Genomic DNA, 24706 nt, shown 5'->3' with positions numbered 1-24706 from the left:
AGCACGACATTTTGCTAAAGCGTTTGCGCATTGCAACAGTTGCGGAGAAATAAGTACTCAGAATCTGCACCGAAATGGCATTGCTGTTCCAGTAAATGTGCTTTCACAGGGCAGAAAATCCAGTATGTAAAACTGTTGCGTGGAACTGCAATGCATTTCGAGTCCCATTTAGTGTCCGCAAGCTTTGTAGCGAGCCTTTTGTTGTAGTAAAATGTAGCACTTTGAATGCTGTTTGATTCAATTCTTGAAGTACGGCATGTCCCCTAAAGTAATTAATTTAAAAGGTAATTAATTAAAATTTGCTGATTCATACTAGTATTGGCGATTATCGCAAAGTTTTTGTTGTTCGCCGCGGCTGCAAATGTCGATCAGCAAATGTGATCATTTTTTATGATCGTTTCAATGATCTGAGACAGCCGTCACAGAAACACACGGTACATACAGCATGCGCAGTACTTACAAAGCATGAAAGGCGCATAAGGCCACGGCGGCATTGTCATCAATACTCAACGGGCTCAACAACGATGTGGAAGTGCTAAGGGAGGACGGCTACTTTGTCATTTTGTTACTGCCTATTCGCTGATATCTGAGAGCTTTCGAGATTGTTAAAGATCCGAGAGCCTGATTGAAGACTTTCTATTCGAAGATTACATTTTCGCTAAGTTGTCAATGGCAAAGTTTGAGAAACATTAGATTAGACATCACGGTAGAACTCGTCTTAGCCTACTAGGCCGACGATGGATGAGGATGCTTCCTATGGATGTGCCCTTTTTTAAAGAAGAATTTACTACCCATAATGGGCATTCAATCATGACAAACTAACGCAGTGTCAGTGCTTGCCCTAAGCTCAGTTGTTAAAAGATAATCAGTGAAGGTTTAGTAGTTACCAACCGGTCGGTGTTGGTTTCAAAGCGACGTGGCCTAGGTCTAAAGAGTTTTGCCTCTAAAAAAAACACTTACCAAAACACCAGGGAAAGAGAGTGAAACAATGTTCGTTTGTGTTCCTTCATTAGATGGGGGCAGCGAAACTTTTGTTCCTTTGTAGACGTTAAGATGACGTGCAAGGGGATTACACTCACATGTATTGATATTGTTTTCGAATGTTCTTCCTTATTGTTCTTTTTTTATTCTCGTTTTCTTTATTCCCTTGGTGTCCATGAACTTAGGATAGCCGGAGCTTTAATGCCAAAACTTCTCACGCTTCTACTGAGAAGAAATAAGTCGTACCTCTGGAACGGCCTGGAGGTGCACAGCATCAAAAAACTGGCGAGCTGCCGAACGCGCCTTCAACAAGCCAGTGCTCAACAAAATATAGAGTGAGAGGAGGAATTCCATATTGGAAATTCGCGTTACCGTGACCAATACGAGCGGGGCCGCAAGACCTCTGGCCGAAGCAGCCGTTTCTATGATTTGCCTCTCAGCATCTTTGCGTTCCGCGTGCGTCCGCCTCTGAAAACAAAAATACTCGTACACTTATCATCATCATCAGCAGCAGCAGCAGCCTGGTAACGCCCACTGCAGGGCAAAGGCCTCTCCCATACTTCTCCAACAAGCCCGGTCATGTACTAATTGTGGCCATGTTGTCCCTGCAAACTTCTTAATCTCATCCGCCCACCTAACTTTCTGCCGCCCCCTGCTACGCTTCCCTTCCCTTGGAATCCAGTCCGTAACCCTTAATGACTATCGGTTATCTTCCCTCCTCATTACATGTCCTGCCCATGCCCCCCATTTCTTTTTCTTGATTTCAACTAAGATGTCATTAACTCGCGTTTGTTCCCTCACCCAATCTGCTCTTTTCTTATCCCTTAACGTTACACACATCATTCTTCTTTCCATAGCTCGTTGCGTCGTCCTCAATTTAAGTAAAACCCTTTTCGTAAGCCTCCAGGTTTCTGCCCCGTAGGTGAGTACTGGTAAGACACAGCTATTATACACTTTTCTCTTGAGGGATAATGGCAACCTGCTGTTCATGATCTGAGAATGCCTGCCAAACGCACCCCAGCCCATTCTTATTCTTTTAATTATTTCCGTCTCATGATCCGGATCCGCCGTCACTACCTGCCCTAAGTAGATGTATTCCCTTACCACTTCCAGTGCTTCGCTACCTATTGTAAATTGTTGTTCTATTGCGAGACTGTTAAACATTACTTTATTTTTTTGCAGAATAATATTTAGACCAACCCTTCTGCTTTGCCTCTCCAGGTCACTGAGCATGCATTGCAATTGGTGCCCTGAGTTACTAAGCAAGGCAATATCATCAGCGAATCGCAAGTTGCTAAGGTATTCTCCATTGATTCTTATCCCCAATTCTTTCCAATCCAGGTCTCTGAATACCTCCTGTAAACACGCTGTGAATAGCATTGGAGAGATCGTATCTCCCTGCCTGACGCCCTTCTTTATTGGGATTTTGTTGCTTTCTTTATGGAGGACTACGGTGGCTGTGGAGCCGCTATAGATATCTTTCAGTATATTTATATACGGCTCATCTACCCCCTCATTCCGTAATGCCTCCATGACTGCTGAGGTTTCGGTGACCAGTCTTTCTACAACAGTGTTCCCACCATCCTTCAACAAATCTGCTGTTACCGGATACTCTCCAGCTGCCTTCCCCCTTTGCATAGCTCCCAAGGCGTCTTTTACTTCTTCCAGCGTTACTTGTGGGATTTCAAATTCCTCTAGACTATTCTCTCTCACATTATCGTCGTGGGTGCTACTGGTACTGTATAAATCTCTATAGAACTCCTCAGCGACTTGAACTATCTCATCCATATTAGTAACGATATTGCCGGCTTTGTCTCTTAACGAATACATCTGATTCTTGCCTATTCCTAGTTTCTTCTTCACTGCTTTTAGGCTTCCTCCGTTCCTGAGAGCATGTCCAATTCTATCCATATTATACTTCCTTATGTCAGCTTGTTGACTAACTTCGAAAGTTCTGCCAGTTCTATTCTAGCTGTAGGGTTAGAGGCTTTCATACATTGGCGTTTCTTGATCAGATCTTTCGTCTCCTTCGATAGAATACTGGTATCCTGTCTAACGGAGTTACCACCGACTTCTATTGCACACTCCTTAATGATGCCCACAAGATTGTCGTTCATTGCTTCAACATTGAGGTCCTCTTCCTGAGTTAAAGCCGAATACCTGTTCTGTAGCTTGATCTGGAATTCGTCTATTTTTCCTCTTACCGCTAACTCATTGATTGGCTTCTTGTGTACCAGTTTCTTCCGTTCCCTCCTCAAGTCTAGGCTAATTCGAGTTCTTACCATCCTATGGTCACTGCAGCGTACCTTGCCGAGCACGTCTACATCTTGTATGATGCCAGGGTTCGCGCAGAGTATGAAGTCGATTTCATTTCTAGTCTCACCATTCGGGCTCCTCCACGTCCACTTTCGTCTAACCCGCTTGCGGAAAAAGGTATTCATTATCCGCATATTATTCTGTTCTGCAAACTCTACTAATAACTCTCCTCTGCTATTCCTAGAGCCTATGCCATATTCCCCCACTGACTTGTCTCCAGCCTGCTTCTTGCCTACCCTGGCATTGAAGTCGCCCATCAGTATAGTGTATTTTGTTTTGACTTTACCCATCGCCGATTCCACGTCTTCATAAAAGCTTTCGACTTCCTGGTCATCATGACTGCATGTAGGGGCATAGACTTGTACCACCTTCAATTTGTACCTCTTATTAAGTTTCACAACAAGACCTGCCACCCCCTGGTTACTGCTATAAATTTCCTGTATGTTACCAGCTATTTACTTATTAATCAGGAATCCGACTCCTAGTTCTCGTCTCTCCGCTAAGCCCCGGTAGCACAGTATGTGCCCGCTTTTTAGCACTGTATATGCTTCTTTTGTCCTCCTAACCTCACTGAGCCCTATTATATCCCATTTGCTGCCCTTTAATTCCTCCAATAGCACTGCTAGACTCGTCTCACTAGATAACGTTCCAGCGTTAAACGTTGCCAGGTTCATATTCCAATGGCGGCCTGTCCGGAGCCAGGGATTCTTAGCACCCTCTGCTGCGTCGCAGGTCTGACCGCCGCCGTGGTCAGTTGCTTCGCAGCTGCTGGGGACTGAGGGCCGGGGTTTGATTGTTGTGTTCATATAGGAGGTTGTGGCCAAGTACTGCAACAGGATGGTCAATCCTGCTCTGGTGAGGGAGTGCGTTACCGGTTCTGGTCACCGGGATCAGGCCACACTCCAGTCCTGTTTATGCAATTTTATCAACACGCGGATTTTCTTTCTTTTTTTTTAATCCGGTGGAAAATTGCGCGGTACCGCGATTCGAACCACGGACCTCTTGCCCGCGAGGCGGGTGCTCTACCTCTACGCCACCGCTGCACCCTACACTTATCATATGGGGATGGTTAAAAAACTACAAGTGGTGAAGGATTTTCGCGCACCAGCGCGCCCCAAGGTAGGGACAGTAAAGCGATAGACGCGTACTAAGCGCTGACTTGCGACAAATGATTATTTTAGACGGCACGCGTATGTATTGAAAAAAAAAGATCACCGCTCGCGCGAGGGCATCAAGAACACTTTAGCTTAACACTGATCTAATCCCGCTTCACAGACATAATAAAAGCAAAGTTCATGAGACGAGATATAATGAGAGTAAATGCGAACCCCGATATATATATATACATATATATATATATATATATATATATATATATATATATATATATATATATATATAAGTTGAATCGGCGCTTTTCTCTCTCTCTCTCTCTCTCTCTCTCTCTCTATATATATATATATATATATATATATATATATATATATATATATATATATATATATATATATATATATATATATATATATATATATAGGTCTCTCCCTGTTTTAGTTTCTTTTTTGTTCATAAAGTAATGCGCTCACGCATGTGTCTCCCAGTCTAGAAATTTCCGCAGTTTCGATTACATTTCTGGTGTAGTGTGCGCAGCACTTCTCCCTCCTGCTCTGCAGCCCTAACATTGCAGCCTGCACCCCCACTCACTGTCTCTGCTGTGTGCGCTGGCGTGCAAGAATGGAGTACAAGCGTGCCTAATGGATGGAGTCTATAATTAGCCTTTTAGCTTGCACTATTTTAGCCCCAGTGATGAGAGTGCTGCACAGTAAAGCTTTAGAAATGCTTGCCTTGTGAGCGAGCGCCCAGTTTGTTAGCCATAAAAAAAACAAATTATCATAAATTATATTTCTTTCTTTTTTTTTCTTGTCTTTTTTTTTTGTTAATCACTTCTATAAGAGTATCGCTGTGTGGCACCGAAAGTGTCCGCGACATAGCGCGACCTCTGCATAAACCAGGAACCTGAGGACAAAATAATGTTTTGAGTAATATACTCAGTGCGGTTGTTTTCAGATCAAGTTTTGAAGCGAACGTGTTGGAAGCTTCTGTAGTGTGATATGCACCCGTGACACCTATATTTGGCCTATGTCCCCGTAGCGAAGGGAAATATCACGTTAACAACTTTTATGTGAAACTGCTTCTGTCTAATATTTCTAACTTGTCTGGATAGTTATTTTCTTCAAGAAATTAAAGGGAAGGGGGGGGGGGGGGGTAATGTGGCACTCTGTTCGTTAGTCTCTTCTCGTTTTAAATGTTGTGCGTTCTCAAAGAGTGATATAGACCAAAGTGACGTAAAACATTTCCTATCTGTTTTAAGTCTCACGCTGCTTGCTCATCGTGGTCTTGCCCTGTCCTGTTGCCACATTCATATATTTCAATGCGACCATCGAATGTCTGTGTGCTCTCCGGAATTTATCATACGTTGCGCAGCGCCTCACTGAGGGTCAGTAATCGCAGAGCAGTTAGCGCTCGTTTGAGTACATTTGTATTTGTTCAAGTTAGGCGTAGGCCATCAGAACAATCCTCTCGTAACAAGAAATGATTCTGGCTTACCTTTGCGACAGTGGTTACTCGGCGCCCGTATTTATACAGCTGTTCGCATACATCAGTGCGGTGTAACAGCTCAGTCTGTGCGCCGAGAGAAGGACGCGGCGGCAAAAAACAAGTGCGCCACACTCGCGTTCCAGCTTCGTCCTGTGGGGAACACGAGCCGCACGCGCAAGGAGAGAGGAGGCGATGGCGCGAGGTGGCCAGCGGTAACGCAATCCTGTTTATTATGTGACAGTGAGCGTGACAGTTGTTTAGCGTGTACGATGGTCAAAACTGTCGTGAGAAGGGATTACACAGGGGCAAGAAAAGAACGGCTGAAATAGAACACACTATACGAAAAAGTCAAGAAAACATGAGGCACACAATGAGTACGAACAAAATTAACAACGCGCCATTTATCCCCATTTCCTTAAAGTACCAAAGTAACTAAGTACTCTGAGTGCACTACGGTGCCGTTTCCGAACATTCATAAGTGGGCTATTGAAGTGATTGGCATTATTTGCTTACTTCCCCCATTTTGGCGTGCTGCGGCTGTAGCCCCTGAAACCTCACTCGCTCTCGAAACAAAAAAAGAAAGGGAAATTAGGTGTCCAGCAATTGGTTTCAAACCTTGTGCCCGCAGCCTAGCAGCCCCATATCCCTTACACGATATCCATTAGAGCGTGGACACACGCCTACATGGAAGCTCGAAATAACATCCTTACCAGCTTTAATCGTGCAAGTCAGCGCTTTGAGACGGTTGGCACGTGAGTCGCGTCGCATGGTAACAGTTTACTAATGAAAGTGAGACCGCGCGCTCTTCTAGCTGACAACAAAAATGAAAGTTTTATGCCTTAAAAGGAAGCATATGTGCAACCGCTCCCTATTTCATTCGAAGTCAGATATGCTGAACCTCATTTATACAGTGCCAGCAAGGCAAACCTGGCTGCAACCAGGAGGCCGCGTTGAGTGAAGCTTTCTTTGTGGCCTCGAAAGGCGTCAAGCTAGAAGAAGAGAGCCCTCATAAGCGCAATTAGTAACGAACCCGAAGCAATGGAAATCTTAGAATAACCACTACAGATGGTAAATAGAGGTGTCTTCAGCAATGCGGTGTTGTCGCTACATTTCTTGAATGCTAATCGCATTAGCGTCACAGTCATCATAAGATCAGTTCTGCGGATTCGTTATTCTTAAAAAAACGTAACTGGCATAGGTTGCATCTTATTTCAGGTGCGAAACCGAAAACTAGTGGCAAAACAAAGCACCACCCTCGCTTCCCTCTGAAGGCCTGATCCAGTGGAGAACGACCGCACAATCCATGTCGCCAACCCCATGCAGGGCGACGAAAGCTACACGTCGCGCCAGCAACCATGCAGAACAAAGAACCCGAATAAGGGCTGCTCCATTACCGCCCTCTGATCGTCTTCGCGCGACGCCTACACCCTTAAAAAAAGGTAGCCATGTTCACTAACTAATTACTAACACGTTGCTTGTCCCAAAAAGCACTACCTTCTTAGTAAGTGCAGGTAGTTAAATCATGGCTAGTACTTTCACTACCTGCTGAAGCTAGCAACGAGCACTACCTTAATACTACTCAAATACTACTTCGGTAGTATAAATACTACTTCGGTAGTATAGTATTTAGAAGTGCTGCTTGTATTGGCATACGAAGTCGATGGTATGGTTAAAGCATAAGAAAGTAAAATAATAAATATATATGAGAAAAGGAGAACCGCGTCCTTTCCCTATACATTAAAGCATCAATTAAGGGTACATATATGTAATGTTTGCCAGACGCGTTAAGGTGCACTGATTCCCGGTAAAAACATATCTCCAACAAGTAACGATGTGCATGAAAACACATACAGAACGACAAAGGTGCTACGCGGCACTTATTCAAATAGCAACTTCAAGAGTTTTTATAGCCCTAATTTTAGGGTGCACATGTTGCACCGGTGGGCACCTATGTATTTGGTTAAACAATCAAAGCTTTGTGCACACATTGCTAAAGCCTACTGTGTTCGTATATGTGTGCGACGACGTCGCACGTAACTGTTAATCTAGTATAATGAACAACACTACAGTTTATCTCAATTTTCCATAAGACTGTCAGAATCACAGGATACTAGGCCCTGGCCAGACGAGGTAGTAGTGGCTTAGTAACTACCTAGTAAAACCTACTAAGTAGCCTTTCTGGCTAGTAAAGGCAGCACTTACTAGCTTTACTAGCCACTGGCTAGTACAGAACTAGTGAGAAGGTAGTAAAATACAAAGTAATCTAGTAAACAGTAAACACTAACTTTATTTTTAAGAGTGTACGCTATATGCCGGCGTCACGGAAGGATCAGTGAGCGCACTATGGGCGAGTCTCTTCCCTCGCTGTGGAACACTCAGCCAGCCTGTCGTCACTGATTGGTTGACACAAGCGCTAGCCTTTTGTTCGCTGCACGAAATCGCTGGGACGGAGTATAGCTATCTACTGCAGAAATGGTTCACATGCTTCCACCGCTACAGCATTCTCGACGCCTCGGCACCGAAGTGTGTATGTAGCGCATGGTAAGCAACAGAAGGCAGCAGCTCTTCCCTTAGAATGCGCCGACAAACACTGTAGCGCACCATTCACGCATTCTGGACAAATGTACGGGATATTTTCTGGGCAGTGGACATTCGATGAGCGTGTTCGTTGTATCTGTAGCGAAAGTTTCCAGAGCAACACTTTTGAAGGCAAAGTAGGCATAAAGCACTACAGCGGTTCTTGACTCGTAGATAGCGACTTGACTGAGAAGTACAGTCAACCACAAAAGTTCATGGACCACGGGATCTCAGAAAATGTTGAATTTCCGAGCAGCCTGTAACAGCAATCAATCAGACCGAGCATAATAACGTTGTTCAGATGTATTAGTAGAGGGTGTAAATGCGAATACTAGGCCGTGTTATGAGCCTGCGCAGATATTAAGCTTTTTCCCAGATCTCGTGTTCCATAAAACTTTGTTGTTGACTGTACTTGAATACCCAGACCACTACAGACGCCTTTCACAAAGCAGAACAGATGCGACAAGTGCAGCGCTGCCTTGGTGTTTTATTTCTGATGTGGTCAGAAGGCCACAGCAAAACTTGAAGGCTGATTAAATCTTCTAAACATCGGTACGGTCCAAGAGCAATCCCCGGAAGGTGAAAAAATTGCTCATGTCTGTCATATCACTGTATTTATCTTAGCACTATACAGTCTCTCAAGTATGTCATCCGGCTGGTATCTATGATTAAAGAATACGTGTTCATGTATGCGTTTCGCTCAGATAATGCAATGTCTATTGTTGTTTCTGTTTGTTCGTTTCGTTCTTTCTTGTTGGTCTCGATAGGGTAAGTTTGATTCCGGGAAAGGAACAGACAAACGCTTTGCACATCGTTCTTGGTCACATAATTTCTTTATTATTCTGCGAAACAAGATATTCGGGGCACACGACGCAAGCACGAGACAAAGAAGGTCTTGTCGCAACATTCACTCTCATCAGTCACACTCAATGTCAGCTGGCGCCTCTCTGAATTGATCGAGCCGTTGGCGCAGTGCTATCGGATGTCACTAAATCGATTATGGCTTCAAGCAACAAAAATGTCTGGTCCTTTCGTCACACATGGCCTTTCCCACTGGACTACACTAGACGTAGTTTAGCTTTCTGTACATTGACTTCCAACAGACGTGCGGACATGAATTGCACGTCTTTAGCTGTCGCTGGGCCTGACGCTGCTCACAGACACTATGGACGTTGTGCCCAGATGTGGCCCGAGTGCTTCTATGAATACCCTACACTTTTTTTATCTGCTGAAGCGTCCTATCCCTTGACGGCCACCTTGGCGTAGCCACCACCGTAACCTCCTCCGTAGCCGCCGCTGTAACCGCCGACGAGGGCACCGCCGTATCCACCGCCGAGTCCGACACCGCCGCCGTATCCACCACCGTATCCACCACCGTATCCGCCGTGGCTTTGGTGACCGTATAGGGTAGAACCTTGGCTCACGCGGTTCACGTTATGCACGGTTTTGACTAGGAAGGAAGGTCCAGGGACAGTCTGTACAAGGCCCAGTCCATGACCGAGACCACCTCCGTATCCGAGGCCGCCCCCGTATCCTCCACCGAAGCCACCGCCGTATCCGCCAACAAGACCAGCAATGCACGTGCCGGCAAAGCCGCAGACGAAAAGGGCAATGAGCTGCGAAATCGATGAGAAAAATATTAAATCTTTTTGCACTTTTGCCGCCAGTGGCTACAACGGCCTCCCCTTAGGGGTCCTGACAGTAGCTCCTCAGGATCAAATAAAGTTCGTTGTCTGTCTGTCTGTTTTGTACTTTGCTGGGCAAGTTAGTTATGTTGGGAAATCATTTGAAAGTTACGTCCTGGTGACTGTTTTGTCTTAATGAAATTGCGTGCACTCGCCCGCACTATTCAAATTTGGAATTTACGCTCTCGTTTAGTTACTTATCAGGTCTTGCATTGTCCGGTGCTAATGCCGGATGCACCTCTAGCAAGCAAACGCAGAGGTGGTGCTTACTGCTTAGTTACCGCAGCTGCCAAGACAAAAGCACCAGGACGTGTAATAAACAAACGGGCTAACTATACTCATGAGAAATCTTTACTAGATAAATATTCCTACGATTCTAAGCAGATTCAAAGAATAATTCAAGGAATACATAAACACCACCTTCAGTTTCTTTCTTTCTTTCTTTCCTCTTTCAGAAAAAGAAAAAGCCTAATTCATATATGACTAGTAATTAAACCACCTCTAGTCGAATTACCGCCCTCGATAATAATAGCATCGACAATTACGCAATGTGTAATTCTGTCGAGACTGTAATACGCCTGCATTATCAAGACTATTCGCTATATGCTACAGAATAAGGTACTGTGTCAATGTACTCGTGACTTTCGAGAAGCAATACTGAGGATCAGTGAGTGGGAAACTCCCCTTGCTCAGTGATTTTCCCCGAACCTTCAATGCGTGGGCGAAGCTGTTATATTAGCCTTTATGCTAAAACTGTGCGACTGAAATAATGTATGAAATATAGTCGCGCATGATGAAATAAATACGGAAGGCTGCAATTTCTTGGAAGTTTTCATCAATTACTATAGCGTGGCCCCACCAGCACGAACACAAACGTCAACACAACACACTACACATGCAGGCACATCAATGCGACACAAAGCCACATTATACCAAAATCCTGACAGCGTCTCTTTGAGCAAGGCCGTCAAAATCGCTCTTCGGAGCGGCCATCATCGTTGCCACAGACGGCTTAGCGTGCGGTTCCGAAAATCCCACTATGCCTATAGCATTCCAGCACTCACCAGGCTCTTCATGGCTTGGCTGGAAGCTTTTTGCAGTCGTACGAGTGACTTGTGTTTCACCGGTTGCCCGGAGTTGCTTATATAGTCGACGCAATCTGCCTTCCGTCGCATCAAGACAATTGGTCAGCCGGAGTGGTCATCCCTCTCTACTTTGACCAACATACACTTGCTCTCTCTTCGCCGTGTTTCCGCTTCGCGAAGCCGCGCCCGCCCCATTTTGGGCTGTGAAGAGCATTTAGAATTCCCGCGCGATGAACGCAGCGAGCTGTCGCTTTATCGGGTACGACAATTAAGCCGCCGTCTTTTTTTCCTCGCAAGGTTTTGCTCGCGCTCGCCGGACGCAGCCGGCTACACCGGCGAAAACAACAGCGTCAAAAAGAAGAAAATGAAAGAAGCATGAAAGGGGGCGGTGCGGGAGGCGGCGGGGAGTGGAAAATTCGCGCCATTTTCTTACACAAACAAAAATGTACGCCATTTGATTGCCGCGTCCGATTACGTAAGGTGGGTAATCGAGACTAATTCAAAGCAGAACACCTCGCTCTCCCGGGAACCCTCAGAAAGCCGCGATGCTCGGCTGTCGCCAACGTCCTCCTCTTGCGTTCCCTGGGCGGCGACACGGCCGGCCTGAAACGACAGTCGCAACTGGTTGTTCCACTGCTGAACTCGCACCCTGAAGACGTCTATTTTCGGACACGCCTTTGAGGGTAATAATAGTAGCCTCCCTGGCCAAGCGCAGAGAAAGGAAGCCGCCTATGGAGCCCGCATCTGTTGGCTCTTTTTGTCGTTCTTTTCTTCGCTCGATCCCTTTTCACTCGTGTACATACTTTCAATCTTTATATATACATACGCGCGCGTGCTGAAGCATTCGCGTGGACATGTGGCTGAGTTAAGACACCTTTTGCGCTCCGCATAGTATGAATGTCGTCCGGCCTGTGCAGGAAGCGTTGCGTAGGCGTTCCCGATCTATAGTGGGAAAGCGATACGGCGCCAAACTAATGCGGTTTCTAGAAAATATGAAAACAGCTCGGCGTGCACTGAAGGGCGCTTCAGTCTGGTTCCTTGATGCTTGGAAGTTTTGCGTGCAAGCGGCTACTGAGCACGGGCTCTCCCACTTTACGGCGTTCAGAGCAGAGGCATAAGCGCGCGTGGCAGTAAAGAGCTTTAGCATAGCGTTGCTGTTTTACCCTTACCAATACCAGCAGCCACGACTTCGTACGCGCGAAGTTTACGGGGCTCCGGTAACGTTTACCGTCACGCGCGCAACAACATGGCGGTGCCCAGGCGGCCCATTTCGTTCCTAATTCGTCTGTCTTACTTGCCCTCTGTCATGACAGCACGAAAGAAATAATAAAATCAGCCATCGCTTAGTCTCAGCTCACGCTGATGACAAAGTCTAAGCGATATTTTCTTGTTAATATTGAGATGGGCTGCTTGTTTTGACGCTGCTCGGCCTAGAGGGACGGCATTGAGGAGGGAAAGTGTCTCGAATGACACCTAGCATAATTCGCCATAGCGCTGCGCAACGTACGCTAAATGACGCAATTAAATGTACGACGAAGAACGCCCCCGGCGCATATAAAATTAGAAAGAAAGCCTGTTGAATTCTGTCTAACAGATGGCGCCACAGCACTGCACAGCGTTCTTCATGGATGGATGGATGGATGTTATGAGCGTCACCTTCGGAACGGGGCGGTGGGTTGCGCCACCAACCTCTTGCAATTATACTGCCTAATGTCCTACTTCGGTTAAAGAAGAAAAAAAAAGGAAAAAGAAAGAAAAACCCCACGATGAATTCCCATAACCGCCAACAGACTGGCAGACTGCTGGCAGACTGCTGTCGAGACATACCATCCAGCCTAGAGGACGCAATAAAGGGTGCCTAACAGGTTACCACATATTCGATATTGAAAAGCTCTGCACGCACCGAATTCGAGTTAGAGAAACTTCGGGCAATTCGCCGTCGTGCGGAATGAACCTATAGGCGCACACAGTCCATTCATGATTTGAGATTGGCCAGACGCACACAGAATAAAATACAGCGTCGTATGAAGAAGCTGGCTTCACAACGATGGATGTCTTTCTGCGAGTCTCTGGATCCCCGAAAGCCTTTGTCTCTTATATGGAGAACTGTTCGTCGCCTCCGTGCAACCCCTGGACAGCGCCACCCATTTAATTCCCTGGCTCTTTACCTACAATGCAAAGAGGTTGAAGTCGCAAAATCCTTCTGTAGGAGGATTGCCGGTGAAAGAAGCTCCACGGGAACGCAGGCTCCCGACCACTTACCATTCTCACATGATCCCCGCATGGAGTGCCCTTTTTCTCCAGACGAACTGGAGGGTGCGCTTGCTTTATGCAGGCGTTCCTCAGCGCCAGGACCAGATGGCATTACATACCGCGCTGTGTAACCTTGGTGAACGAGCTCGAAAGGCACTCCCGCTCCTGTACAACGACTCGTGGCAGACTGGCACGGTTCCTCAAGAATGGAAGACAAGTCGCCTGATTCCGCTTCTCAAAGCTGGCAAATCGCCTTTCGACATTGCGTCATACCGTCCGATCGCGCTTGCTAGTTGTGTAGGTAAAGTAAAGGAATGGATGTTTCTAACGCGGCAGTAGTGGTACCTAGAGCACTATGAAATTTATCCAGACACGTTGACAGGATTCAGGCGCGGCCGTTCATGTATAGAAAACGTTGTCGACTTGGTAACGTACGTCGAATTCCAAAAGGCCTGTAAGCGCTTCTCTGCCACCTTGTTTCAGAATGTTAGAGAAGCTTAGGATAACGTTACCCATGAAGCCATCCTTAAAGCGTTAGGAGCAATAGGACTTGGTGGCAAGATATGTCTCTGGATTCGTAGCTACCTACAGATGCGATCATTCTACGTGCTCACGGGGGATGGCCCCACACTCCAGTATTACAATAGCCGCGGAGTCCCTCAGGGCGGAGTACTAAGCCCAACGCTTTTTAATCTAGCCCTTATTGGACTACTCGAGGACCTGTCAAGCACTGTTCGACTCTCTATCTTCGCCGACAACATATGTATCTGGACGTCGGGAATGACACAGCTTCAGCTTCACGCTCGGCTTCAGAAGGCGGTCTCATCGACATCATGCTACCTTCGTAAACAAGGTCTGGAGGTCACGTGGGAAAAGCGCGCAGTGGTGGCGTTTACCCGGAAGTCAATGTCTGCGTACGCCATATCAATCAACGGACAAGTGATATCGTCCAGGAGAAGTTACAGGTTCTTTGGTTATGTCGTCTGTTCAGATTCCTTGCAGGAAAGAACTGGGGGGTGTCCACACAAACCATGTTACAGCTGTACAGGGTGTTTTTTGTTGGGTTCCTCCGGTACAGCCTACCTGTAATATCCAACACCTGCAAAACCAATTTGCGTACAGTTCAGAGCATTCAAGCCCAAGCTCTGACGATATGCCTTGGATTACCCCGCAGTGCGTCAACGGCTGAAACTATTGCTATTGCTCAAGATTATTCAATCACGACGCACATCCTCGTCGAGACAATGCGTGCACATGTCACGCACACTGCCCTGGCCCCTTGGCACCACCTCGCCGCCCTCACCTTGGAAAGACCCCGCACATCATTTAGCACAACTGTCAGGGCATATCGTGCCTCGCTTACAATGGGGTGCACACCTGCGGCAAGGTCGCTGTCTCCTCCATGGTGTTTGTGCCGTCATGAAGTACACCTCCGAATTCCAGGACTTCAGAAGAAGTCAGATCTACCCCCGCTTGCACTAAAACAATTGAGCTTACTCCTGTTGTACGAGAAATAGAGTAGCCACGTACACATCTATACTGACGCATCGACCAGTTCTGAGGGTGCTGTGTTTATACCGACAAGAGGAGTAACACTGCGATTCAAGACGTCACATGTCATGACGTCCACGGCTGCAGAGCTCACGGCTCTGCGCAGTGCGCTTAAGCTTATTGACACAGAGGGTCCTGGTACATGGGCTGTATTTTCCGACACGAGACCAGCTTTACACAGCATGCAGTCGATTCTCAGACGTGGAGCACTACGAAATCGTCAAACTTCATCAGGATGTAAAACAGAAAGGCCACGAAATTATTTTCCACTGGCTACCTGGCCATTGCGGGATCAGTGGAAATGATCAAGCAGACAAAGCTGCCGAGAGTCACATCAAGAACAACACAGCGTTCCCATTCCCCTTTCCAGGACAGACGCTGCAAGGCAGCTTCGTCACCTGACGCGCAAGTTCTCTTTAACAGATTGGAACACCCCAAATATAAGGTGCGCCAGGTTGTGCGAACTAAACCCTTCGCTCCAACTCCGACTACCACCCTGGCTTCACCGACGTGAGGCATCGCTTCTATACCGGCTGTGTTTGGAAGTTGCTTTCTCGAAGGCGTGCAGTACTTTGATTGGAATGACCGACAGGGCTGCATGCGACTTCTTTGGCGTGGAAGAGAACACGAACATTTATTGTACCATTGTCATCGATTTCAGTTGGCAAGACAAACATTATATATCGCAGTGCGACGACTGGACGATCGGCCGTTGTCTGTGCAGGTGCTGCTTGAAGACCGTCCTCATCGCTCGTCGGCCTACAAAGCTGTGAAGGCACTTTTGTCTTTCTTGAGGGCGACTGGCCTATGTTACTGTCTTTGACTCGCTCAGGCCCTCCGCGTGCGTGCGCGAACTCACCGCGGCTTTCCTCCCTCTCCCCTCCCTCTCTCTATTTCATCTTTCTATCGTCCCCCAGAGTAGGGTAGCCAACCAGACGCATTTCTGGTTAACATCTCTACCTTCTCTGTTTATTTCCTCCTCCTCCTTCATTGCCAATAATGTTGTAGTGCCCGGGTAGCCACTGAAATACAATGTCGTGGCCTTCGTCCGCCGCTTGATGGTGGCGTAACCGTTGAGTTTAGAAACGTTTAGCGCATATGCCATACGAACTTAACATGAAGGTGAAATAAACAGTACATAAACTTCATAAAGGAATACTCCATGGTTAAGGGAAATTAAAGCCATTCAATTTGTCCAACTGACACCATCCGCGGTGCCCGGTTATGGAGATACATCCTGCGTCTGCGAACTGAATGTTTTTATTCTGCACATTTTTTTCTTTTTCTTTTTTGTGGGCCCACAGCCTCTGCGAGATCTGCATAATTGGATTCTGAAGGCTATTGAAAGCGTGAATAACAAAGCGAAATTTTGACTACGAATTAAGCTGCCATAATTAATGTTTTAATAGCGGAAGTAAGGAAGCATGTTGGAGGTAAATATCATAGCGTACTGGCATTTTGTCAAACAGCACCGTCCTTCTATAGCTGTCACCACTTTCACCACTGAGCTCACCTTCCGATGCGCTTGCATAGGTAAACACAAGCCACTCAGACGTGAATTTTCTATTTTAATTTATTCTGGGATTTTATGTTTCAAAACCACGATATAATTATGAGGCACGCGGAAGTGGGAGAATTCCGGAATAATTTTGAACACATCTGGTTCTTTAATCTCCACCAAATGCGCAATACACAAGCGAGTGCTCTCTTCCTTTCTTTCTTTATTTTTTTTTAGTGGCACGAGCACCGAGTGACACTCTTGTTTCTTGCACATCGCTTCCGGTTCACCTCCTGAGACGACCAGGGACGCAATGAAAAAAATGTAAAAAAAATATAGTGCAGTACAAAATTAATGGGTTTCTTTATAGACATGACATCAGAGCATATGTTTAGTTACAAGTTGAGTTACTGAAGTGTCTGGAATAATTATAATTAATTAGAAATGACTAGCTCCTGATTCGAACAGGGCCGAAGTTCAAAATAAATCAGAAAAATATAGAAAAGTAGTATAGTAAAAAATTCATGGGTTGCATTATAGATATGATATCACAGCATAAGTTTAGTTACAAGTTGAGGTACTGAGTGTATGGAATAATTAGAATTAATTAGAAATCATTGATTACTGCACACCAAAGCATGGAATCGTAGACTTTAGGAACTCGGAGTCGCTCGCTTGCTCCTGCGAGTTTGGTTTGTGCGTTGTGTTCGCCTAAAGTTAACCTAAAGAACACCAACGCCGAGGCTCGAGTGCCACCAACAGACACCTAAGTCAAAGATTAGGGTAGCCTACCATTTTTTTTTCATTTCATTTTGGCTCATCAAAATGTTTAGTCTGATGTGTGCTTGTTCAAATATTTTCTCATTGCAGGCTTTTATAGAGCCAAATATTGCATCTTTAAGTCAGCTAACAAACACGCCAGAACCTAACTGCACCGCCAAGAGAACTAAGCCGGCCAAATGAGCTTTTAGTAGATTTAACGGATTTGCTAGTCATCGTAGCACTTTCGTGCACCCGCCGTGGTTGCTTTGTGGCTATGGTGTTGGGCTCCTAAGCACGAGGTCGCGGGATCGAATCCCGGCCACGGCGCTTGCGTTTCGATGGGGCGAAAACACTCGTGTATTTATATCTAGATACGCGTTAATGGATCCCTAGTGGTTCCAATTCTTCCGCAGTCCGCTACTACGGTGTGCCTCTTAATCAAGCCGTAGTTTTGGCACGTAAAACCCCATAATTACATTATTTTACAGTATACTCCTGCACTCTTTTTCAAGTCGTAAAGCAGATGAACCCTTCTGAATAGCTACACTGCGATTCTACGCGAGCGCATAATGGGTATGCGTTGTATACCTGATACCTGACGTCGACGGTCAACTGCTTGGTGCGTGTGGCGGTCTGTTGCGGCAAAAACAGCTTCGTGATTGATATCGAAGTGCGCAATGCATGCTCCTCAAAGCAGTAGACAGTAATGATATCTGAAACAGCTATATCTTACAAGTGAAGTCTATGTCGGAACGTTCCTATTGACATTTGCTGTGGCATCGTTACTAGCGCTAACAAGGCTAACGGGAAAAAAGGTGGGACAGGACAGAGAGCCTGTCGGCTTCGTTGCGTATTTGCTTTTCTCCTACGTGGCACATTCACTTATGCGTCTGTCTGCGCATTTATTTGAGCATACGGTGGTTTCCTGCATGTTTTTTTTTTTCTGAATAAAGCTTGTCAGTTGAAATCTAGCGCTCTGTCTTGTCCCACCTTCTTTGCCGTTATTCTTGTTAGCGCTAGTAACTATGTCACAACAAATGCATCAACACCAACTAGCCCGACTTTCTTCGTTTTCGTTAATTACTCCTGTTGACACGGTACCTAGCTGATGCCATCAAGAGAGTCCTGCAAGAATATATTGAACACGAGGTGCCCGCAGGATTCCAAAAAGTTGGCCGGTAGGTTTCCAAAGTCGCTTCTCGACTTGATAAAATACGTAGCCCGTAAACAAATGTGACACGGATCGCACTTTAGTGGCACGTGGCACCTTCCAAACGCACGGTTAAAGGGCAACTCCGATGATTTTTTTACGTCAACGGATGTCGATGAAATTCGCTGGGTGCGAAGCGAGCTAGGGCGGCTGCGCACGTGAAGCTCGCCTGCTCGGCGGCCCGTCAATTTTGGATATGTAGCCTATTTGTTGGGATCCCGGCGCTTTCTCGCACTCCTTGAGTACTTCGACGCAGCACCACTGCACTATTGGACAACGGCAAGGTGATAAATCTTGTTTGACTATCTGCGACGCATTTCAAGCACTTTTAGGCTTACGGCACAGAACCGAGACTTATGAGGCAGTTAACGAAAAACAGCTCGGCCTCCTGCCTTAGTTAATTTGAGTTAATGACTCGTTCTGGGAGATCTTTGCGGCGCTTTCTATGAGCGCCAACAGTATTGTAACTTATTTAACTTATTTCGGTAGTTTTTGGGCACGCTCGCCGCTCTCGGCTTTGAGACTCAGCGAGAAGCAGCTCGACCGTGGTGACGGTTTCGCGTATAGTAAATCTTACTGGGACATGTTTGTGACGCTTTCCCTGACCCCCAACGTTATTGTATTTCGCTACTTTTTGGGATACTTGAGAGGTACGCATGACGCGCCTGGCGTTGTGACGCAGTTATCGAAAAGCAGCTCGGTTATGGTGACAAAGTCTGGCGGGTACTGAATTGTAGTGGGGCAAGTTTGTGACGCTTTTTATGGCCCCGCAACAAAATACTCCTTCTTTCGGTACTGACGCTTGTCAAAACCGTGACGAGCGATTGCCAAGAGTGATAACACGGGGGCGTGTTGCTTGCGCCGGCAGAACGCGCAAAAGATAACACCGAGGAGTTCGAAAACCAAGAACTCGAAAATGCTGTCATCTGAACACGAGGCGTTCATTTCAGGGATCGCGAGCCGTTTGTGCGCAGACGCGAGTAAGAGCGGGCGCGAGATAGAAAATCTGGAGGCTTTTTCTCCTTCAATATATGACTCTACCTAGGCACTACGGAGGAGGTTTGTTGTATGCGTTTGTCCCCGAGACATGCCGGCATTGCGGAGTGCGGTCGAGTTTGTTTACGCTCCGCCGCTGGCTTCCCGCGCGCTGAGGCAGCGGGCACAGACGCCCCAATTGGTGATCGCTGTGTCTGAATGGGCAAGGTTCTGACTGGTGTTGTATAAGTCGTGGATCGCTTTTTTCGTCCCGACGATCGATTGCATTTTTTACAAGCACTGGAGGGCACATGTAACCGGCAAATGGAGGCCTCAGGAGAGCACCTGAGGTTATAATAAAGCAGGCGGCGCAGAATCTCCAGGGCACCCAAGGGGTAGCGGGGGGTTCAAAGCTGGAAGCAGGGCGGCCCGTGGGTTGGGGCCGGAGAGGCCTGCGCGTGCTAGGGGGTGTTCGCATAAAAAATTGGCTGTTCGCGATAGCGGACAGCCGATCTTATACACCCCTCCTTATCTTAGCCGATCTTACACAGTGCGGGTTCTAGCTTTGGTGTCCCCGTTGCCGCTTTGGTGTCCTGGAGGCGCCGCCAATAATGCGAAATAATGACACGTTGTGATAATTAGTAAAAAACAGGATTGAATAAATATATTCACGTCCAGCCGCGAACTTGTGACGCTAAGTTTAGCACTACCGCGCCCCGCGACTTCTGCAACAGGCAGTCAGAACTTTGCCTCTGAAGGTACGTCGGACAGACTTTCTCGCGCCTGCGGCGCTGGTGCTGAGTCAATCCTCGTCACCGGCGGCCTTTCAGTCACTTGCGTTCAACCGCAGTTTCTAAGAGCGCTGCAGATACGAGACAGTACGTCAGACACAGCAGCCGCCAAATCGGGCGTCAGTGCCCGCTGCTTCGCCTATTTCACCGCGCCGGCAGCCAGCGTGAACAAACTCAACCCCACTCCGCAATATCGGCATGTCTAGGAACAAACACATACAACACGCGCTCAGAAACCTCCGCCGTAGTGCCTAGGCAGAGTCATATATTAAAGGAGCAAAAGCCCCCACATTTTCCCTCTCGCGCCCGCTCTTACTCGCGCCTGCGCACAAACGGCTGGCGAACCCTCAAATGAAGGTCTCGTTGATCTGAACGACTGAAAACAGGCTTTGCACCTACGCATTTGTCTTAATTACGAGTAGAAGGCCTTCTGCGAGCGTCTAGCATGGTCTGGCTCAGTGCCTGTGTTGTGTCCACCTCTGTGTATGTAGCGTGCTATCGTTTCGGTCGAGTCCAAGTTGTTCTTGGTAACGCGCAGTCGCCCGTGTATTTGTGCTCTTAAAGGGCAGGAAATAATGCCCGGAGAGGGGGGTAGTGCTTGAAAATGAGATGTTTTCTTCATACGTTGTGGTCTATTCGTATGGTATGGTCTATAGGAGTCTATTTGCTACGCCATGTATGTAAAAGTTAATTTATTGGTAATGCCGCCCATTCATCACTTACGCAAGTTTTGGCTCTACACGCAGTGTTTCTGTTGGGTCTATATACCGAAATTACATATCATTGTAATTTACTTTTTTCAGCTGATGCCGTCCGGTGGAGTTTTGTACGGCTGCCGCTGCTTACCTGGTGCCACAATGTTGGATGAATGCACAAAAGGCCCGGAACTATCGTTTATATAGATCAAATTAAACATTTCATCATTTCAGAAGACGTCTTGCGCTTACTTAATGAAATTACACGTGGCACAGATTCGATGGCGGCTTGTAAAGATCGTTTGCAATCATTTTTACTAAATAATAAAGCGATGCCGCGCGAAGGCCGCGCGCAGTTGAGCAGCAGAAGCGAAAAAAAAAAAAAATGCGCCGCTTGGCGGAGTCGGCGTGGCGTGTACCAGCTGGGCCTCAAAACGAGCGCGCCCTAAACCGGAAAGTGTTAATCCCATCCGCTTGGTGATCTACATTCAATTCGGCCGCTGGGCTCTATGGGAATGTCTGCTCTTGTTGAATTCCTTTCTCTATGGTCTGCTGTTCTCTGGTTTCATTCGCCCAGCTGGCGCGGCCGGCATGCCTTGCGCGCCTTCCCCGCTGGGGACACTCGTGACGTCACACAGAGGTTCGCTCGGCTGCTTGGTCAGGTTTCGGTTTCGTTTTTGCGCTTTCTTGCTTATTTAAAAATTATTTTCGAATTTACGAAACAATTGTAATATCAGACGCATGACAGGGAGGTCTCGGGAACCTAAATGTACAGTTTCCTTGACATGGTCAAAAAATCACCCCAGTTGCCCTTAAGCTGGATTCGCGCGTTACTGATTCGCTCCACCAACGTGCGCGACGTCGCTCAGTGCCACCGAATCACACATGTTCAGCACTGTATAACACAGCATGTTGAGCACTGAATCATTATATAGACCTTGCGCCAATTACCTCGATAAAGAAATGGCATTGTATCATATACGCTAGCGTCACAGAATGAAATGAAAAATGGGCTTTAGAAACAGTAGTAACCTTCTCGCTCGTCAACCAGGGCTCCAGCAATCACTCCAGCGCATTCTGTGCGTTCCGGCGAACATTACAGGCGGGAAGTTGGAATTCGTACAGCTAAATCAAAGATGAAGCTCGCGTTCAAGACATCATTCAATGCAGCTGCACACCACACAATGTGTTTTTGTCCAACACCATGTGTGGCTTTACAACAGTGGCTGTTGTAGCGACTTATTTCAGTTACCCTGTGGCTGTTCTAGGCGCTATATTAATTGTATTTTCCACTCAATTGATGAGCTATGATTTTCGACTGAAGCAGAGGAGCACAACAAAAATCTGCAATAAGTCTTGCCTCGTGGTTCTCAACACTTCGTCGTGTTTGAAGATAAGGAAATGCTCCGCTGCGTTCGAGAAGGACGCAACGCTGTTTGTCAGCGGCCGCCGGGCCACAGCTGCATCACCGGCAACTGTGTGCCGAGGAGAAAACCCGGACCCGCTCTCTTTTTAGCAGCATTTATTTGCATCTTCGAATTTTGTCGTCGCCATGCAGCACAGCCGTTATGCGTTATTGTCGAAATGGAATTTGAAATCTCGCTTCGGCAGAGAAGGTGCACAGGGCTCACTCCAGGTACCTGCAGATTCTCTAATTTCGCCAGGGAACGCGGCGCTCTCGCGTGCACGAATGAAGTTTGCCAGGTGTCTCAGAGAGCCCATTCGCTTCGATATTTTGGCACCATCCATGAATAACGTGAAAAGGGGCAAGTGCGCACGTGTAACGGGTCGCGCACAATTTCCACAAGTGAAACACGCCGAAGCCGAGCTTTTACAAAAGAATAGGGCCACACAAGCGTTGCGGGAAACCTATTTCGCTTTTTAGCGCCGCTCTCTCTGTTCCCCTCCCTCAGGCTGCGAGAACTCGCCTGAAGGACCCCCATGTGCTTATACCTTAAACTTCTCAAATACCCCAGAACCCTTTTGTGAGCTTCGGGCTCTCTTCACGTGCTGCCCTCTTTATTTCCCAAAATTTTGTCGGCGTCGTTCTTTTTTTCTTGGGATGGGGAAGGGGAAGCAATATACACTTCTGTATTTTTTTTCATTTTCTGTGTATTTCTTTCTTTTTTTTTTTAGAAGGTGAGTACTTTCCACCGAACGCTTGTGTCTTTCTTGGTCCTGTTTGCCGGTATGGGTCTGGCAGCTCTTTTCACCACTGTCAGATGGGACCTAAGGTTGACAAAGCCGGGATCTAAAACGGCAGATACTAAAGGATAGAGAGGGTGCCAATGGCTTTGGAATTTCTTCTCTCGTGTCCTGAAAGGATTAGGAAGAAATCAAAGGCGTTTTCATTTATAGGCTGTCTTGTTTTGCTCGTCTTTCACGCCTTTAAGATTTGCCGACGCCTTCACTTTGCGCCACAGTTAGTTTCTTTTGTCTCTAGGCTCTTGGTCTGTGTTGCAACTATATTCGGAATATGGGCGGTAAGAAAATGAGCTTATTGCTTTCTCAATTTACGGCAACATTTCTGACTGTAATCTTATTTTTTTTTTTACGTGCGCATTGCGTCGGCAGCTTGTCCACTAAGTTTGTACTTTGGATAACATTAGAAAAACATGTATAAATGTCCTTGCTGTCACTATGAACGACACTCAAGGTCCAGATATATGAGGTCGCCTTCCATATTTCGCATCTGTTAGTATATTTATAGACTTAGTTGCTTTCACTGGCCTAACGTGTTTGTTGTTGAATAGTGTTAGGATTATCAATGTTGGAGTGCCGGGATTTTGAAAGTATTCATCTGCGGAACTCTTCAATCGCTGTTTTCAAAATTCTTTGACTCTGCATACAGCACTGCTCAACGCAAGTCAGTATACCGTGTCTCCCGTTTGTGAGCGCAGCAGGAATGTTGAAGAGTCAGCGAAATATACTGCAGTTGCTACATTCTTCGTTGCTGTAGGTATCACGTGTGTCGGTGTGATCAAAATATTAAGGCAGTTTTAAAAACAAGACACCGAAAAAGTAGTTTTTTTTGCTTTAGTAGAACACACTGAGATAAGTTAATGAGGATAGCTATAGGGGCTTGTTGGTATGGGATACCTTATTCTGTTGTAACGCAAGCTGAACGACAAGGACAACGGAAAGGCACATCTTACACACTCAGCGCTAACTTTCAACAATAGATTTATTTCCACTTACTTCTCGTCGCTATATATACACCCTTGAAACGTCATACGACACGTGTAAAATGTCGGTAAACATGAACAAAAAACGAGGAACCACACGCAAGCACTTTTTTTGCCACACTGACTGATAGACATGTACACGTTCAGCGCGAAAAAAGATTATTGAGCTTGTTTGAGGATAATGAAATGGAAGGTTTACCTACACATGTGTCGCCGAATGTTGATATGTGTCAAGCTTCTATTATCAAGCGCGTCATCTACTCATGATGACACTTTCTTTAAATCTAGGCTTGCATTGGGCATCTCTGGCAATGGATGGCAAGAAAGCAGTCAACGGCCAAGTTGTTTACTTTGTTATTGTGTTCTCGTAGCCTGTCATTTATGCATCTGCCTGTTTGACCAATGTAGGATCGTCCACACCCGAGAGGAATGCGGTGTACCACACCCGTGATGCAATCAATGAATTTGTTTTTATGTTCCTTTTCGCATGCGGCACGTCCGATTCTTTCTGGCCTTGTGTTTCTGCACATGCTGACCAATTTAT

The 24706-nt window shown here is 46.5% G+C and overlaps 2 protein-coding genes across 5 annotated transcripts in view; one reads left to right on the top strand and one right to left on the bottom strand.

Moving 5' to 3' along the window:
* The window catches only part of LOC142587313 (tachykinin-like peptides receptor 99D), an 837205-nt gene that overhangs the window by 719228 nt on the left and 93271 nt on the right, over positions 1-24706 (top strand). The window lies entirely within an intron of this gene.
* LOC142587325 (uncharacterized) overlaps positions 9293-24706 on the bottom strand; it is a 231116-nt gene continuing 215702 nt past the window's right edge. For 2 of the 3 annotated variants that reach the window (XM_075698241.1, XM_075698231.1), the window contains exon 2: positions 9293-10088. In XM_075698241.1, the coding sequence (XP_075554356.1) occupies positions 9711-10088 (378 nt within the window). In that variant the 3' untranslated portion in view covers positions 9293-9710. The remainder of the gene's footprint in view (positions 10089-24706) is intronic. The other variant, XR_012829472.1, reaches the window with a different exon arrangement.

The sequence above is a fragment of the Dermacentor variabilis genome, chromosome 1, assembly GCF_050947875.1.
Source record: "Dermacentor variabilis isolate Ectoservices chromosome 1, ASM5094787v1, whole genome shotgun sequence".
NCBI classification, from domain to species: domain Eukaryota; kingdom Metazoa; phylum Arthropoda; class Arachnida; order Ixodida; family Ixodidae; genus Dermacentor; species Dermacentor variabilis.
The sequence above is the reverse complement of the archived record's forward strand: the minus strand, read 5'-3'. Positions and strand labels throughout refer to the sequence as shown.